The 18,329-nt window shown below is 29.9% G+C and overlaps 1 protein-coding gene across 6 annotated transcripts; it reads left to right on the top strand.

The window, feature by feature from the left end:
- Nucleotides 1-7,834: 7,834 nt before the first annotated feature.
- LOC100801814 (probable ureide permease A3) lies at nt 7,835-14,141 on the top strand. 6 transcript variants are annotated; one of them, XM_006574877.4, is made up of 9 exons: nt 7,835-7,849; nt 7,953-8,047; nt 8,950-9,255; nt 10,585-10,723; nt 11,234-11,408; nt 12,066-12,091; nt 12,186-12,286; nt 12,493-12,867; nt 13,685-14,141. In XM_006574877.4, exons 3-9 carry the CDS (start codon nt 9,019-9,021, stop codon nt 13,850-13,852), a joined length of 1,221 nt encoding a protein of 406 aa, XP_006574940.1. In that variant the 5' UTR covers nt 7,835-7,849; nt 7,953-8,047; nt 8,950-9,018; the 3' UTR covers nt 13,853-14,141. The 6 variants fall into 6 exon arrangements, with proteins under 6 accessions (XP_006574940.1, XP_006574941.1, XP_003518768.1 ...); XM_006574878.4 differs by lacking the exon at nt 7,835-7,849 and having other exon boundaries at nt 7,996-8,145; XM_003518720.4 differs by lacking the exons at nt 7,835-7,849; nt 7,953-8,047 and adding an exon at nt 8,104-8,244 and having other exon boundaries at nt 12,069-12,091.
- The last annotated feature ends 4,188 nt before the right edge of the window (nt 14,142-18,329 follow it).

Here is an 18,329-nt window from a genome sequence, read left to right as displayed (position 1 = left end):
ACACATTAATAGGCCTAAAGTGAGTTTTGAAATTAGACTTTTTGGTTGAGAAAAAAAATTAACCTTTTTTTAAATTAATAAAATTATTTAAGGTCTTTCATGCGCATGCAAGATCCATGTGGTACTTGATAGCACATATGTCTAAATCTAATATATATATATATATATATATATATATATATATATATATATATATATATATATATATATATAACAAAAAATTTATTTTTTGGTGGCTTAAAGAAAGGGCTTAGATCGCTTTATTCTTGGACCGACCCTGGTCTTATTCAATCTTATTTATTATGTAAAAAAACCTTATTTATTTATTTAATATTTCATTTTGAATTTAAATTAAATTTAAAAATATTCCTAATAATAATATTTCAAAAATATTATTCCTGAGAATATAATTAAATTTGTAAAATAAATGTCTCCATTGTGTTATAATACATGTACAACAAATTTATAATTCAATAGTTTGGAGGTTATTTTTGTGTCTATCTTTTTATCTTTATGATATGTAATAAATGATATAGAAGATAGATTGATAAAAAAAAATGTTTATCAATTATCGTGTAAATTGTTGGATTTCTTTTGGTGGAGTTATATAAATTGTTGTATAAATTTTTTATACGTGTAATAATTTTGTAAAACATAGGAATACATGTCATATACAATTGTTTGGTATTATAAATATTTAGTGGTCCAAGCCATTGAGTGTCGGTCAAAGAATATGTCTTTCTATCTGTCGCAAGTTGCAAGTAAGCCTTCCAATTTACTATATTTAAATTTATCTGCATCTTATTAAAGAAAGGACAAGACCTTTGGCCACATTTAATAATATTTATATGAATCTTAATCAATAATAAAAGTGTGCTAAATAGTTATTAGAAAGTGTATTTTCCGGGATTCTCGTGCCAATTGGTTTCTTAAGCAGCATGGCCTATGTATTCCATGTGAAATCTGTGTTAACCGATAACACGAATTGAATGAGCCACCCTCTTTCATCGGCATCGTCCACAGTGACATTTCATTCGGTTGGATAGTCCTCTGTTTCTGTGTAACAGTTCGTGATTTTAAATTGATGTTGTTGTTTGTGTCACAGTTATAATTTTGTCATAATTCTTGACATTATACTGTAAAATTTATAGAAAAAATATAATTAACTGTGGTTAGCGAAACAGTTTTTATCTTAAGACTGCAATTACAGTCGCAGAACACAATTTGATCCCACGTACACCGTTAATTCCGACTCAGGTAATCACGTCCTACAGTTGTTATGGTAAAATCTCACTTAGGTTGTGTTTGTTTAAGAAAAAGAGGAGAGAAATTAAAGAAGAAATTGTGTACGTCTTATGCGGGTCTCACATCTTTTAAATTCTATTTTAATTAAAAAAATTTATTGTATTTCTATTTATTTTATATCATCTAATCCAAACACAATATTAGAGGGAACTGAAAAAGTTATGAAAAGAAAATGTTAAGACAAAATAATACTTTCTAACACATTCTTTTAAACATTTTTATATTACTAGAAAACTTTTTTAAAAAATTTTAAATTATAAAAGAGAAAAATTAAATAAATATAAAACACAAAAAAATTTATGATTTTCGATATATTTCAAGCATGAAAAGAAAAGATTGTGTTACAAAATATGTTAGTAATATTTCTCTGAAAAAACGAATAAATCTCGATCCAAACAAATCACATCTTTTACCAAAAGCATTCAGAAGGGAAGCATAAGTCCTTTTAAGGAAGTTATTCAGGAACAGAAGGAACCCTAGCTCAAACTTTTTACATATATAGCATCCATTCGGCTGTAAACAACTTGCTACACCTCTTGATACGAGTCTATTATTCTCTTAACAGTAAAAACCCACTTAAGTCACAGTGGCTAAAACAACCTAATCCATCCATTTTTCCATACTAGTAATTACCCTCGTGGTAATACTATACGTCTTTTTTGATTTTGTTCCCTTTTGGTTTGACCCAATTGCGCTTAGCTCTTGCTTTTGGAATCTAATCACTTTCTAACCCTGCTGCAGTATCCAATTCCAATTCCTTTTGGTCAACAAGAAAATCAGAACCCAATACGTCTTTTGAATTTTGATCATTACTTTCCTTGATCCTCTCCAATGGCTAGCATGCAACATCTCAGCCTGTTGCACCATGCAACATCTCAGCCAGTTGCACCGCGTTCATATTATTATGGTCTTTTGGTCAAAAAAATGATTATATTTGACAAGACATTTTAAATAATTTTTTAGTTTTTTTTAGTTTTGTAATTAAGAGCTCTCTATCTTCCAAGGCTTGAATTGGTTTGAGTTTAGGTGAAATTGAATATGAAATTATTATATTTAATGGGGTTGATTTGATTTGAGTTTTAAATTTATTTTGGGTCAATCTAAATTATTCTGATCCGATTAAGATCATGTGTAGTTTAGCTTGTATAATTAGATTATAACAAAAAGATTATATTTTTTTTTCAAGTTTTTATCTTCGTTAATTAATTTTGTCTATTTTACGTACATAAATATTTGATTTTATACTAATGTAAGGTAAAAAAATATTCTTTAACGACTAAATATTTATTTTATTGAATATTTATTTATTTAGTTATTTCTTTAGATATATTATTAACTTCTTGATTAAAAAAATTATATAATCAATATAATCAAATTAAAATACATGGCAATATTAAATAATGTCATAAGAAGATCAAATAAACGAAAAATAAAGCCTAATATAAAAGAAAAAATTAAGTTCTAAAGTCTAAAATACATTAATAAGTTAAAAATTATTTTATCCAATCATCTGCTGTATTCATGTTGAAGAAATAGAAATTTGATAATCGAACTAATTATAATGAGTTTGTTCAAATATAAATGGAAAAGAATCAATTAATCAAATCAGTCCGAATCATTTTAATTAGTTTAGGTTTGTATTGTCAGATTCATTGGATTAATTCAATCTAATGAATACTCGTAATTTAATTTTCGGAGAGTTGCTGAGAGTCAAAAATACAATAATAACATTTTTTTTATGATGGTTTGTTTTCAAATATGACTGCGTATGGTTTGTCTTTAAGTGAGAATTTCCTTACAATGTTATCCTTAATATTAATTTATTAGTATCTAAAACCTTACGCAGTTCTTTTTAATTACGTTTTATTTTTTTTGTTTCAAAATGAAATCGTTCTGAAAGCGAATCCAGCAGAATCCACGTACTGATGGGAGAGGGGCAGAGAAAATGAACGAAAATAGTGTGATTCATTGCAAATTTTAAATTCCTGTGATAAAGAGTTCACAAGTCTACACGTTAGAGTTTTTCTCTTTGTTACTTAAAATAAAGCAACTAGACGAAACGTACGATCAACAAATTTGTTTGTTTTCAATTCGTCTATTCAGTTAGGTTTAATTAAAAATATTATTTTTTTCGCATTGGGATCCCTAATAAAAGACGTGTTTACATGTATTCCTGCTCTATTGTAGTATTGTTTGTCCTGAACTCAAAATCTGTTCAAGATATAGCAGTTAAAATTTAAGCTTTAGGTTGACTGATAAAAATATTTGTTATTAATATTTATAAAGTAAAAAAAAATCTCATATATTAATAAAAATATCATATATATTAGTAAAAAGACTCAACATATCTAAAATAAAAAAAGTTAAAATTTATTTTAAGGTTTGTTTATCGTTAGGTCAGTCTTACTTAAACTACTTAAATTCTTTAGAATATCTACAATGAGAATAACTTAATGAGTTATTTTTAAAAAAATATTATTTAGTGTGTCAGATGTAATTTTGAATTGTTTAAAATTAAAGAGGTATTTATATTAGTAACTATTACTTATGAGTTGTTTAATTTTGAATTAAATATAAAAGAAAAAAATTGTAAATTAAACAACTTATTAATAAAAATATCCATTAAAAAATTAATTAAATTCCTTAAGATTTACATCACATATATTAAATTGCTTAATATATATCACTCGTTTATTACGCCTATTTTATTGATGGTGCCCTTGTTTAAACTTGCATGTTAAGTTTTTCAATTGATGGTGCTCACTTGTCCATCATGCTTATTTGAAACTTTAGACTTTTAATTGCTGAGACCATGTGCAAAAGAAATAAACAGTGTGACCAGTGATGGAAATTGGAAACTACTTGTTGGTCTGAGGGCCTTTTCCCTCCCTAACTTTTTTTTTTAATTATATTTTTTCAATGTATATTAAGTCATTATTTTAGTTTGGTATTTTTATTTCCCTTTACAATCCCTTATTGCTATTTTAAAATATTATAAAAGGATTAGAACAGAAACAATTTTTGGTGCAAATTTTATAATATATTTTTTTTAGTAAAAATAAAAGATGTAAATTATTGGAAAGAAAGAAGAAAGAAAGTTGTGACGTGACGATAACCACTATCTTGAAAGCATAGTTTGGTGGACTGGACTTCCAGGACAACCCAAAATTTAGTTTGCTCTCCAAAATTTACACAAGGGCATGTTTGAACCAGTACATTCAGGACCAAAAAACATTAGGGGGAAAAGACCTTGAAAAGAAGAGAAATGTTATTAATCTATGCAATGGAGGATGCTGTGGACAAAAAATTAGTCTAATATTTTTTAAAATAAATAAAATTAGTATCAATGTATTCTCTTTTTTTATCTTTTATAACTATTGACATTCATATTATTAAAAAATTATTTCATGAGAACAAGATCTATTTTCTATAGGAGAAAAAAAATATTTATTCAATATATTCAAATGACTTTATGAGAATAATTGTTCCCGTTACCCTCCAGGTAGATCCCCCACCGAGTCTAAGAAGACTCAAAGCTACCACTCTTTATATTGTGAACTGTGACAAATTAGTCTGTTGGAGAAACTAAGAAATGATTTTAATCATTTATTAAAATAACAAATGAGTACTTAAATGGCCAATAAATTAATTTGAATGCCAACCTTCAAAGGCATAATTCATTAACTTTAAATAGATTTCAGGGGACGTTGGAATTCAATGCGAAAAAAATCTAGTTGTCATTATATTTTTACAATCTCTCACTACACTAATGGCAATTAATTGAATAAAAGAAAAAGGAAAGAATAATTCCTAGACAAGGAAAGGAATTTTGTCCGTAAGTGTTAATATCCTAAGGAGGCAGACCTCACAATATCCTTTTCTGAACATTATTGGAAAATGTGGTATTGCTTTTAATTTCTATTCAAACTCAAGGACAAATTGTTTAAGGAGGCAAGTGAATCATGTAGCTCATTTTTTAGCAAGCAAAAGCTTCAGTCAGTTTTTTCAATTATATTCGTGTTTTACTTATGAATGAAAAGCCATAACCTTATTTCTCCTAAAAAAGGTATTAATACCCTAAGGATTGGATTAATACAATGATCTGAGATAACACCTTTTGTTTAAAAAGTTTATTTTTATTTTTTTCTTGAACTTAATGGATCTAAGATGAGACCCTTACATCTAGGGATGGATGGATATATGGTTCAGACTCATCCATTTAAGGTCTGATCAACGGAGTTCGCATTTTAGCATTTTAAATTGACAGGATGAGATTGATCTATAAAATAAATTGACTTATATTTTTTTATTTAAAAAAGTGTAATTTACTTTAAAAAATAATATAAAAATTAGCTTTGAGAATTGCATATATTATTATACATGTTCAAATAAATTCAGAGTCTAATTTATTGTGATCTTGAGATAACATTATGTGTTCATACACCAGTGCTATTTAGAAATGACCCATTTATTTGTCTTCTTTAACAATAGTGTTCTCATTTTTCAGGGAAAACCCTCTGCACTATTTGCACATTTCATTGGCAAAATTGTGGGCTTAGATTCAACAACACACGAAATGACTGATGCATTTTTATTGAATAATGCTTCTCAGCCATTTGCACATTGAATTTGCTATCAAAACTTAAACCAACGTTCAATTCATCTTTGACATTGTTGTTGCTATCAAGAACATCCAACCTAGGAAATAACACCTCTGGATCAAGGTTATCCTTATTGATATATTGACAGTGTGGTGAGACATATTCCAGTATGGATTTTGTGTTTCACCTATAAATAAAAGGAATAAGAAGTTTAAGATAGATGGTATATGCTACATTGTTACTTACATAAACAATATACATAGTCATACTAACACCCAACTTATGCTTGCTGTTGATCAATGAAATTGATGATCAGTTAATTGGAGACGCAGCCACAAAAGTAGAACATGTTAGAATCAATATTAGCATCAAAATTGCCTTCTACATACATAACAGGTGAACTTCTATCAGAAATATTTAATTTGACTTTCCTCGATATAATCACCATCACTTAAATTTATGCTAATAAAATCAACATGGTCTTAAAATAAGTTTTCATATTAGCGACAAAAAGGATAATTATATTTCTTTCATCTCAAATCTCATTAAACAAATTATCTTGAAATAAGTGTCACATTTAACTTTTAATATAATATTAATTATTTTATTATTATTATATCTAATAAATCTCACTTTAATTTTTTAATATGATATTAATACTAAGATTATTTTTATAAAATTATTATTCTCTTTTATCTATTTATTAATTTTCTTTGTTTGTGTAAAACAACCTAAAATAATACTTATTTTAAAACAAAGGGAATGAATTGAAAATGATAAACAATTAAAAAATGAATTTTATCAAATCACAAATAACTAATATAACTTTTAAAGTAATTTTTATAAAAATCAACCTTCTTATCATATAAATGAATTGTGATTAAATAAAATTGTAAAACTTTACACTAACACTTTATAGTCTATTTTCTTTAATTATATTTGGTATGTATGTCTAAAATATTTTCGGGAATGATAAAATAATAATATTTTAATTTATACTATAAAATAATTTCCTTTTTGGAAATGTTGAATTTCTATCCTTCCCATAGAGAAGTTTCAGTGGGAAACATAATTAAAAATTATTTATGAGAATTCTAGATTTTGGAAAATGATTTTTAAAATTTCCATACCAAATATAAAAAATTAACATTCTCATAAAATAATTGTGAAAAATAGTATATTTTTTTAAAATAATAATATTTAACGGTTATATTGGTAAATTTTACTATGTTTAAAAGGTTATTGACAAAATGTAATTCTACACAATTACTTCCTCGAGTGACTTGATCTCTATTTTTTCATATCATCATGAAAAACCATACTTGTAAAATATGCTATAATTAATGATTATGATATTTAATAATACTTTTATTTTGATACCTGATATTTAATAATATTATTCATTTTGGTTATATATTACATCTAATAAATATAGCATTTTATATTAATGTACTACAGTCAATTTTCTTTATAGAAATAGATTTCTATAAAAAATTAAATGTAAGGTATTTTGTAATTAATTAACAATAAAAAATTCATTAGATACTTGAATTCATATATGAACATTAATCACTTGCCATCTTAATAACATAAAAAATCTTAATTAACATTCATTAATAGTACTACATAAGATGTTTTAAAATCCAAGATTCGAATGGAATCGAAAAGATACGGTGGCGAGAAAGTATCTCTAATCATTCCATGCACTAATTATTGTTAGCTGACCTGTTCCTTTTGGAAATTACGAAAATAAAAAGCATAGAAAAATAATAGATTCTTGTTCATCCAATTAAAACAAATAAAAAATCAATTACTAATTGACATTATCAACAAAAAGTTAGAATCCTATGTGAAGATTCCAGTTGAATGGTGTTGCCTCCAATGAAGTGAAACTCATAGAAATCACAATTCAAAGTTTGCATCATTGTAGCCGTTTTTCATTGGTAGGTGTCACTGAACCATTCATTAACACTTTCTCTCTTACTTTTTCTGTTTTGTTTTTATTCTCTGTACTTTTTCTTAAATCAAGTACTTCCAATAATGCAGATCAGCAGAGGTAGAAATCTTCTCCACACCAACAGTTTTTTGGAGATTTTGAAATCATTTTGCGTGGAAGTTTTGGCCACTTTGGTGCTTCAAAGGTTTCAAACATTTGTTTATCATATGGCCCCCACTGTTACTTTTTGTGTGTGGCTACAAGCAACTGGGTAGATTTATATTCACTATTTGAGGCTCTGAGGTTTTTATTTAATTCATCATTAGCTACCACAAAGGCTTTTATCTTTTGACTTTTATTATTGCTGACTTCCTCTTTGTTTTCTGATCTATGGCTTCCAAGGTACCTGGAATTCTTTCTCAGTTCTCTGCCATTCAATGTGTATTTCCATGCTTGACTTTGTGAAGATGATTTTTTTTCTTCCTATTATCCCATTTGGGGTACTTTATGGTTAATAAAAAAAAAACTGAATTTTAATTCAATTATATATACTTGTCTTTAGCTGGTCACCCCTTTCTTCATATCAGTGAAGAGGATCAGGTGACTTATTAAGGTTTCATTGACTTATCATGGATTCTAGCTATGATAATCAATCTCTATTTTCTGTTCTTTTCCATGTGTTTCTGTGTAGTTTTTTTTTGTTTCACCAATCACCACACGTATTTTCTTTAGGAGGCAATCCTGTCTGATACACTGTTGTCAGTCGACGCTAAATGTAGACATCTTTCCTAGCTAGGATTCAAACCTTATTCACCCCCTATTCGTTGTTTGTATGTAGATAATGTTTCTCTTTTTCACCCCTATCCAATGAGTTTTTCTTTATTAAAAGTAATTTTTAAGCAGTTGTGCACACTTTTGCCTTTGCTTTGGATTGTGATTTTCTAACTGTTTCAAGAGATTCACCTTTTCCTTTATCATGCTGCATGGATTTCTAACCCCTTTTGTGTGGATGAACTTTTTATGGGGTCCTTATATTGCTTTTGACACTCTAGCAATAGTTCATAATTTTGTAATTTTCTGAAGTATTAGTAATTATTGTACTTTCAGGAGTTCTCTGGTCTTTGCTCCTTGGCTCCTTCACTATCTGAGAGCATTTTGTGCACTACTGGGTTGAAAATGTATATGCTGGAGAGCAAAGGAGGTGCCATAGCATGCATGTTCTTGTCTCTTTTCTTCTTGGGGACATGGCCTGCTCTTTTGACTATGTTAGAGAGGCGTGGTCGTCTTCCTCAGCATACCTACCTTGATTACTCAATCACCAATTTCTTGGCTGCTTTACTCATTGCTTTTACACTTGGTGGGATAGGCAAGGGCACACATGATCAGCCAAATTTCTTAGTTCAACTTGCTCAGGTATGGGGGTCATTCATTCTGTTTTGCAGTTGTTATCATCATAAAATAAAAGGTAAAATCTGTTTGGTTTTAGTCTTTGTACTTTAAAAATGATGATTTTGGTCTCCATTGTTTTTAAAATATATGAAGTAAGACTAATTTTGTCTGAAAATTGAGAGATTAAAGACATAATAAGACACGTTTAACCCCAAATAAAAGCTGGTAAAAAAAACCCTAAATAAAAGAAAATACTACTTCTGGTCCTATATATAAAAAATAAGTTATAGTATATTTTTTAGGACCAGTGATAATATTTTATAAATCATGTGAGGCTCATCTTGATCCCTTCTCGAGGCATCTGTAGATGATATCTCGGAAAGTGTGATTTTTTAAACAAAAACAATCATGACAAACTAAATGGTTAGAAGAGAGTAGATTTTTTTTTTTTTGTGTGTGAATTTAGAAGAGAGTAGTTGATATGTTATATCGGAAAGTGTGATTTTAGAAAAATCATTCATGACAAATTAAATGGATTGAAGAGTTACATGCTAGTATGTCACTATCATCAATAAGCTACAAGTTATGTCTGTTGTCTGTCTGAATACTAGAAATCTAAGAATCATCACTGGAATAGTAATATTTGAAGAGGGAATTTCTTTGAGGTTCCAGGTTGTGGTAAAATGATTTTATCAGGTTATGAATTATATTTCTTAATGATGTTATTGGTAAATTGGTAATGGTTCCATAAAATCAAAATGGCTCCAAGTCTCTTAATATGTAAGCTTTACAAATTTCAACAAATAAAGGGTAATAAACCGTCAAACACCCTCCTTCGCTGTCTGTACCTGATTTTCCTCAATCCTTCATTCTGTTTTGTATAAATACTCGTCCTTTTTAAAAACTGAAAAAACAAAACAGGTAATTTTGTTTTGGATCTTCCTAACCAGTGTCCTTACGACATTAATTAAGGAATTAAAAAAAAGTATTTATTATATAAATTATAGGAGAGTATAAAAAAGTCATAGACATAGTAGATTTGCACATTCCAAAATTTTATTTCTCCTTTTAGTTCTTTAACTAATGACTCAAGGACTCTGGTCAGCGTTTGCCATTTTTTTAACCATAGGGAACATGAGGAATAATTAGTGAAATCTAGGAAAGTTTTAGAGTATTTTGTTCAATATCCCAGACATTTAAATTCCAGTAGTGTGTACTGAGTTTAATTTTAATTATCTTTGAAACTATACAGTTAAAAGAATGTTTAGCTTTGAACTTTATATGTAATTGTTTTCTTTTCTTGTATTCTTTCAATTTGTTTATCAATCTGCTTAACTAAGTTGTTATGTGCAGGATAACTGGCCCTCCGTTCTTTTCGCAATGGGGGGTGGTTTGTTCCTTAGCCTTGGGAATCTGTCCTGCCAATATGCATTTGCTTTTGTTGGGCTATCGGTTACTGAAGTGATCACGGCAAGCATAACTGTTGTCATAGGTATTTCAATGACTATAACCACTGCAAAATAATTCAATAACTATAACAACAAAATTAAAGTCTTATCCCACTTGAGCAAGGTTTTGAACCTTGCAAATAAAAAATTGTAATTGAAAAGAGAGATTTTATTAAAGGTAATCAATCTGGTTTGCTGGTGAAGATGGTTATTGACAAAATTAGTAAATATTTTGCGCCAATAACATGGTTACAAAAAAACGAAGTCTTATCTAACTAAGTGAGATCCGCTATATAAATCACATGAAGATGAAGCCATTTGGCTAGGTAAATATCTTTGCAAATATAATTAAATAACTATGCAAAGAAAAATTAAAACACATAAAATGAATGCTAAAGAAAATATACACTCAATGACATGGATGAACATGTCATGCAACTATGCAAGGATGTGAGTATGCATAGGCTATGTACTAATAAGTTTTGACTTTTGTGGTGATTTTCAGCTTGCTCCGGTACTGAATTCTAGAACTATCTTTGTTCCAATTGTAACAGGCACAACCTTGAATTACTTTTTGGATGACAAAATCAACAAAGCTGAGATCCTTTTCCCAGGAGTTGGTTGCTTTCTGATTGCAGTTTTTCTAGGTTCTGCTGTTCATTCATCTAATGCTGCTGATAATAAAGCAAAGCTCAACAATTTCACCGGTGATTATAAAAATGGAGACACGTATGTGTTGTTTGCTTATATAGTTATATTGAGATATGAGTATTGGGTATAGTGTTAAATTTATGCTTGCTGCCCCTCACTGATTCCCTATTATTATTGCCAACTTGCTTTTGACCCTGTATGTTTTTCTTTCATTTTATTTTTTCTAGGGAGGGGTATGTTCTTCCTTGTTTAGGCTCCGTTTGGAAACAAAAAATCAGGCAAATGCGTTTGGGAACTATCTTAACTATCATATAAATTAGCTAAATTTATTAAGTCAATTGTTTCAGAAGAACAAACAAGTCTACAACTTGCTCTAGTGGGGACTTTTTTTCCTATCCCCCCTTTTTTAATGAATTCGTAAATACCATTGTTAATAGTTCTTCGTAGGAGTATTAGCATACAACTGGTTAAGTTATATGCTGTATCAAATTAATAAGAACCTTGGAAGAATCACACCACAAAAGCTAGCAGTTGTAGTTGGAGGAGCCAAAGTTCTTATAAATCCCTCACTAGAATCCCATACTTCCTATATGGGATTCAAGTCTCATACCTTGCTATTGGATTCTAGCACACATATTATGTCAATGATTGTATTGGATTTTGATGCTGTCTTCTTTTGCTATCTAAATTTGGTAGTGTTGCTAATTCTATCTGCAACATTTTTTTTTTGGCCAGCAGCTCTTTGAAGGATGGAGATATAGGTAAGAAGCTCTCACGTGGTTCAATATGTGAGATTGTTGTGTTTGATAACATGTCAACTTATTCTACCTCTTCAATATTTATTTATTATTGTAGTTAAATCAAAAGACCTCGAGGGTGGAAGTAGTTCTGCAGACAATGTTGAAGCAGGAACTGCAGTTTTCCTCATGGAGCTTGAGGAAAAAAGAGCTATTAAGGCAGGTGACTATAAATTTCAACTAATCACATAAAGTATCATAAAGAAAGTGTCAAAAAGAGTGTTGCTAGTATTTCTCTTTATAATAATATATTTAATGTGTAATTGGATGATGACTTGAACATGCATTCTATTAATCAAGCTTGTTTGGCAAATCCTTGGCCTTAATCTGAAATGATTATATCTCACACTTGAATTCTGCTGCAGGTTTTTGGAAAGAGCACTTTGATTGGATTGTTTCTAACTTTCTTTGCTGGACTTTGCTTCTCTATGTTCTCACCAGCATTCAACATAGCAACAAATGACCAATGGAATACGTTGAGAAAAGGGGTTCCCCATTTGACAGTTTATACTGCCTTCTTCTATTTTTCAGTCTCTTGTTTTGTTATTGCCATGATTCTAAACATCACCTTCCTCTACCACCCTGTCCTAAACCTACCCAAGTCATCATTTAAGGCTTATTTGGCGGACTCAGATGGCAGAGTCTGGGCCATGTTGGCTGGTTTGCTTTGTGGGTTTGGGAATGGTCTCCAATTTATGGGTGGTCAAGCTGCAGGATATGCAGCAGCAGATGCAGTCCAGGTTAGTTTTATTACTTCGATTAGAAAAAGAATTTAATTTGAATGCACTAACATTGTAATGGTTGTTTACATCGGCTATTTAATGGGTAAAATATGTTTATAATCCTTTCGTTGAATTTTACTTTTAATTCCTGAACTTTCATATGGTGCAATTTAGTCCCTAAACTTTACAAAAGATGTGTTTTTAATCCCTCATCACAACCAGACGTTAAAAAATGTAGAAACGGGAGAGTAAGTTTAGGGACTAAAAACATGTTTTTTTAAAGTTCAAGGACTAAATTATACTATGTGAAAGTTCAGAAACTAAACACAAAATTCAACAAAACTATATGGACTAAAAATATATTTTATTCTCATTTAATCATAAATAGTTATGTTGTACATTAACATTAAACTCTTAAAGGATATTGATGGCATGAACTTTTTTGTATAACATCATAATATTACAAGTATTGAAAACATCTGAAAATGATAACAATTGTGGGATACATTACTTGTCATTTATTGACACATGTTTTCTTAAATTGGTGTTTAGTGGATATATTTTCAGTTTTTCACTGATAATTACAGAATATCACTTTACTTTTACTTTGTTTCCTGAATTAAGAATTTGTAAAGGAAATGATAAAATTAACAAAACATCAAATGACCTTAAAACTAGGTAGCACTTGGTTAATTGTAAATGTAAATGTAACAACTGAAAATGAAAAGTAAAAACCAAGCCAAATACCACAAAATTTAATGAATATGTGACTTCTGTGTGTTCAATAAATTATTGAATCATTTCACCATTTGAATAATGTGTGTTGATCAAACAGGCACTTCCACTTGTAAGCACTTTTTGGGGCGTGGTTCTGTTTGGGGAGTACAGAAAATCATCAAGAAGAACATATATACTGCTAGGGAGTATGTTGTTTATGTTTATTGTGGCTGTTGCTGTGCTAATGGCATCATCAGGGCAAAGAACCAGCACTGCCAAGGAATAATTGGACAACACACTACAAGTTGTTTATAGATTTCCTAGTGCAAAGGGAGAAAAATTCTCATTGTTCATTGGCGTGAATAAGAGAAGAAAAAAAAAAGCTATTAAGAAAAGGGTGTTGAAGAAGAAATAAAAGCAGGGAGCATAGTTGATATATTGTTATTGAAATGCTTTTATGTTTTTGTTTTTTGTATATATTTGGACTTTCAAAATGAAAATTTGTACCATAATATATATATATATATATATATATATATATATATAGACATATATATATCCAATGTTTTTACTGACTTTATTTTATTGTTTAGTTGTTGTCTTATTCTATGCTTTCAAAATTATAGATGTAACCATATCAAAGACAAAAAAAAAAATTATTGACCAAAAAAAAAATCAAAGACAGAAAATATTCTTGTACGTGGAGAAAAAAATCGAAAAAAGGCTTCCAATTAGGGTAAATAGTACAGGTCATGTTGGGTTTCAAGAAAAAACAACACCTAAATTAGGTTATGTAAAAAAAAAATCTGAATTAAATATAGATTAAAATGTGATTTTCGTCTTTTTATTTTTCTTAAAATATTTCTTCTTGTTGCTCTTAATTCAACACAATATCCTTTTATATATCTGATATCGTGCCCAAGTGCTTGGTGCCTTTTTCCTCGATTCATCTTTGGAATACGTTGGAATTTTGGAGGGAAACCAATTGGAAAAATAAAGTAAAACATAGATTTGATGTTCTCCATGCTACTGTGAATCTACTAGCTAATGTTTCTTCTACTATTTATAACTAGTTAATTAGTTAAAGTCACCGGTAACAAAACGACAAATTAACCAAATGCGGTTAATTTTACAAACTATTTCTCAAAAAGGATTTCTTTTGAAACTAATTTCAAAGGGGATATTTTCTTTAAAGACATTTCGTCAAGGAGGCTGGCGAAACACGGTCGGGACACGACACGTGGTGGCTTCGTCAATGCCACTAGGGAGACAGGGTTTCGTCAGGTTGACTGGTGATACAACTGGTACACGTGGCAACAGACACAGTGTATTTTGCTATTACGAATGACGAAATACTTTCGCTACGAAAAATTAATTGAACTTGAAACGGTTGTAACTTTTGATAGGAATGTCCGTTTGAGGCTCATAATATGTCAAAATGCTCGAAATTGAAGGAGGAATCCCCGACAAATTCCTATCAAAAGTTACAACTGTTTCAAGTTCAATTAATTTTTCGTACTGAAAGTATTTCGCCATTCGGAATGGTGAAATACACTGTGCCTGCGGCCACGTGTACCAGCTATATCGCTAGTCAACCTGGCGGAGCCCTGTCTCGCTAGTGGCATTGACGAATCCGCCACGTGTTGCATCCCGACCGTGTTTCGCTAGCCTCCTTGGCGGAATGCCTTAAAAAAAAGACCCCTTCTAGAATTAGTTTCAAAAGAGACCCTTTTTGAAAAATAGTTTGTAAAATTAACCCCATTTGGTCAATTTGCCTAACAAAACCTGATGGAAGCTATGCATAGTAAAGTAACGTTACCTAATGCTGTCACAATAATTTTTTTTTTCAATCTACAATACTTTTCTTTAAATAATTTTCAATATATACTACTTTCTAATTTAATTTCTCAAATACACTTTTTTTAGTTAAGAAGTCGGATTGGGCCAACTGAACTTTTCATTTGAGTTTTTTTAAATATTATTTTATTAAATTAAATTAAATTTTTTGTTTATATTATTTAATGTAAAATAATAATAATATTTTTTGTTTAATAATTTAGCAATAGTCTTAAAATAAATAAAAAAAGGCAAAGTGATTAAAAAATAGATTGATTAAAAACACAATGAATATATAGTTAACACATCTCAGTTATGTTATATAAAAAAATTAAAATACTCAAATAAAGGAAAATACTAACTATTAGAGAGACAAAAACATAATAAACAGAACATAATAAAAAGAAAATAATGGAACATACTAACAATAACAATTGAAACACGAAAATAACAAAACTAATCATAGTTTGAAAGATATTGCGCAACGAACATGTTTTCTTCCATTTGAATTATTCTCACGAGTTGCGGACATGTCTTTTTCCATTTGAATCATTCTCGTGAGTTGTTCATCATGTGCAACATTTGCATTGGTTATTGCAACATGTTGATCAATTATTAGGGCTGGTTGGGTTACTAGTTTGCTAAAAATAACTAAAATTTCTATTGGAAAAAACGCTTCCAGTAGTTGGATTCTACTTACACCTATAACACGTCTTCACCATTTTTTAACTCTGCTATTTCATATTTGATTGATTTTTCTAAATATTTTGTATGACCTGGCTGTCGAAAGAATAATTGTCTGACCACTTATGATTTGTGAATTCCATAAGGGGGAACCCCTAGAGGTGCAACTTGCTTGATGATATCCTTAAGTGTTTCGATGTTGCATCATGAAGGAATTTAAGATCTTATTGGGTTTGTTCTCGTGAAGGCGTAACCCAAAAATTCGTCGTGTCATGGTATCTTCCACTTGTCATTATAATACAATATTGCATCATGAGTGGGAGTGATGGTGGATCGAAGTAGGTTGAGTATACCATCGGGTGTTATGTTGATGGTACATAATAATTTTATAGGGCCAACAAGTGGGTATTGCTCATTACACATTAACATTGAGCAAACATCATCATCATTTTTCAATTGCAGACAATGAAAAAAGATTATTGTTCTGCATCTATGGATGATTATCGGTAGTATATTTTATGCATAAATTGGTCATTGGTTAGCCAAATGGTGTTGTGCATTCTACTCTTTAGTGTCTCGAAAGAACACTCATTAGGAACTCACATTGGTATTGGAGTATGACATTGAAAATAAACACCAGTTTGATTGTGATTAATTTATCCATTTGGAAAAATGAATGCTAATTTTGAGTTAGCAATGGTTTGAGCGCTTGTTTCCCCTAAGAATGTCATAATATTGAATTTCATCTGTGAAGGTATATTGTGTGGAAGTGTGTGGTTGTATTGAGGGTGTTTTGTGTTATTTATAGTTGTTTGAATATTTTCCCCATTGATGCGTATTGGATTCTCATAAGGTTAGAATTGTCTTTTTGATAGAGACTTGTCTGGAATCCAATGTTGATTGAGACATTTCATTATTCCAATTTTGCTTTTATCGATATAGTGCATAATCGACTGTGATTTTATCCTTCTACCTGCTGTGCCAGTCCATTATTGTTGTTTTCAGACTTTAAATATAAATTGTGAGTTGTCAATTCAATGTCAATTTTGTCGGTGAAGCAACTATTGTTTTTTTAGAGATTTGGGTAAATTGCAAGGTGTTGTCAATTTCGAATGTCATTTTATTCTGCTAAATGATGCACTAGACATCCATTATTACTTTCAGACTTTAAATTTAAATTGTGAGTTACCAATTCAATGTTAGTTTTCTATAAATAATAGAAACTTGATTAATTCGCATAGACTTAATCAATTTCAAGTGTCTAGATTTTAGGAAGTTGTCATTTCTTGTTTTCATTGTTAACATAAACTGAAACAAATTATTTATTTCATTAATTAAAATAAGTACTACAAACCACAACAAGGGAACAAAGTAGGCAATGCAAACTCATAATGATATAATGTTAAAACTGAACACTGACATAACACACCACGGAAAAACCTCAAAGCAAAAACAATTACACACGGATCATCCCCATATTACCAACCTCGTTTGAGTATAAGATGATGTTAGCCATATCTTCTTGATTGCCTACACCATTGTAGAGAGGGAGATGACAACTTCAGTGTGAAGGTTCTTTCTAAAGAATTTAAGAAGGCATGTTACCCTATAAAGTAGCGTTTCTCTCATTTCAGATAGACAACCTTCGATCATAATTGCTTACAACAACCCAAGTAACTTATGGATTGAGGACACATCCCATTTCTTCTGCATGCGCCAAATTGTACAAAATTTCCTTTGCGGTAACCCGAACTACAAATATTTGAAGAAATCACTCATGCAGGTTAGTGAGAATCTTTAATATTTTATTTTTTCATTAAACTATATTTTAATTCAAATTTCATAACATATTAAATTGATTGAATATTTACAGGGTACAATCGCACACATGCATGGAAAAGATGCACGGACAATATCTTGGGGATATCTCTATGAATAAGCTAAGTGCAATTGAATGACTTGATTAGTTACCCAAAAAATATTGGGTACAATATTTCGATGAGGGAAAACGTTGGGGACATATGATTACAAATTTGTTGGAATCAATCAATTCCATGTTCAAAGGCACAAGATATTTGTCGGTGTCATCGTTGGTTGAGGAGACGTAGACCATAAATTTTTTTGCTATTAGAGGTTGACAAACTCAGGCAATGATTAACTTCAGCTCGTAGTATTTTGAACTCGTATAAATAGCGGTCAACAGGAATCAAATACGCACAATTTGACAAACACAACCATACATT

This window comes from Glycine max, chromosome 2 (genome assembly GCF_000004515.6).
Source record: "Glycine max cultivar Williams 82 chromosome 2, Glycine_max_v4.0, whole genome shotgun sequence".
Lineage (NCBI taxonomy): Eukaryota > Viridiplantae > Streptophyta > Magnoliopsida > Fabales > Fabaceae > Glycine > Glycine max.
This window is presented reverse-complemented; position numbering and strand designations above follow the sequence as displayed.

Excerpts from the sequence above, each read along its gene's own strand:
- LOC100801814 (XM_006574876.3), top strand. Across the intron at positions 11,409-12,065 it reads GATTATAAAAATGGAGACAC|CAGCTCTTTGAAGGATGGAG; the intron begins GTATGTGTTGTT and ends TTTTTTGGCCAG. Across the intron at positions 12,287-12,492 it reads AGGAAAAAAGAGCTATTAAG|GTTTTTGGAAAGAGCACTTT; the intron begins GCAGGTGACTAT and ends ATTCTGCTGCAG.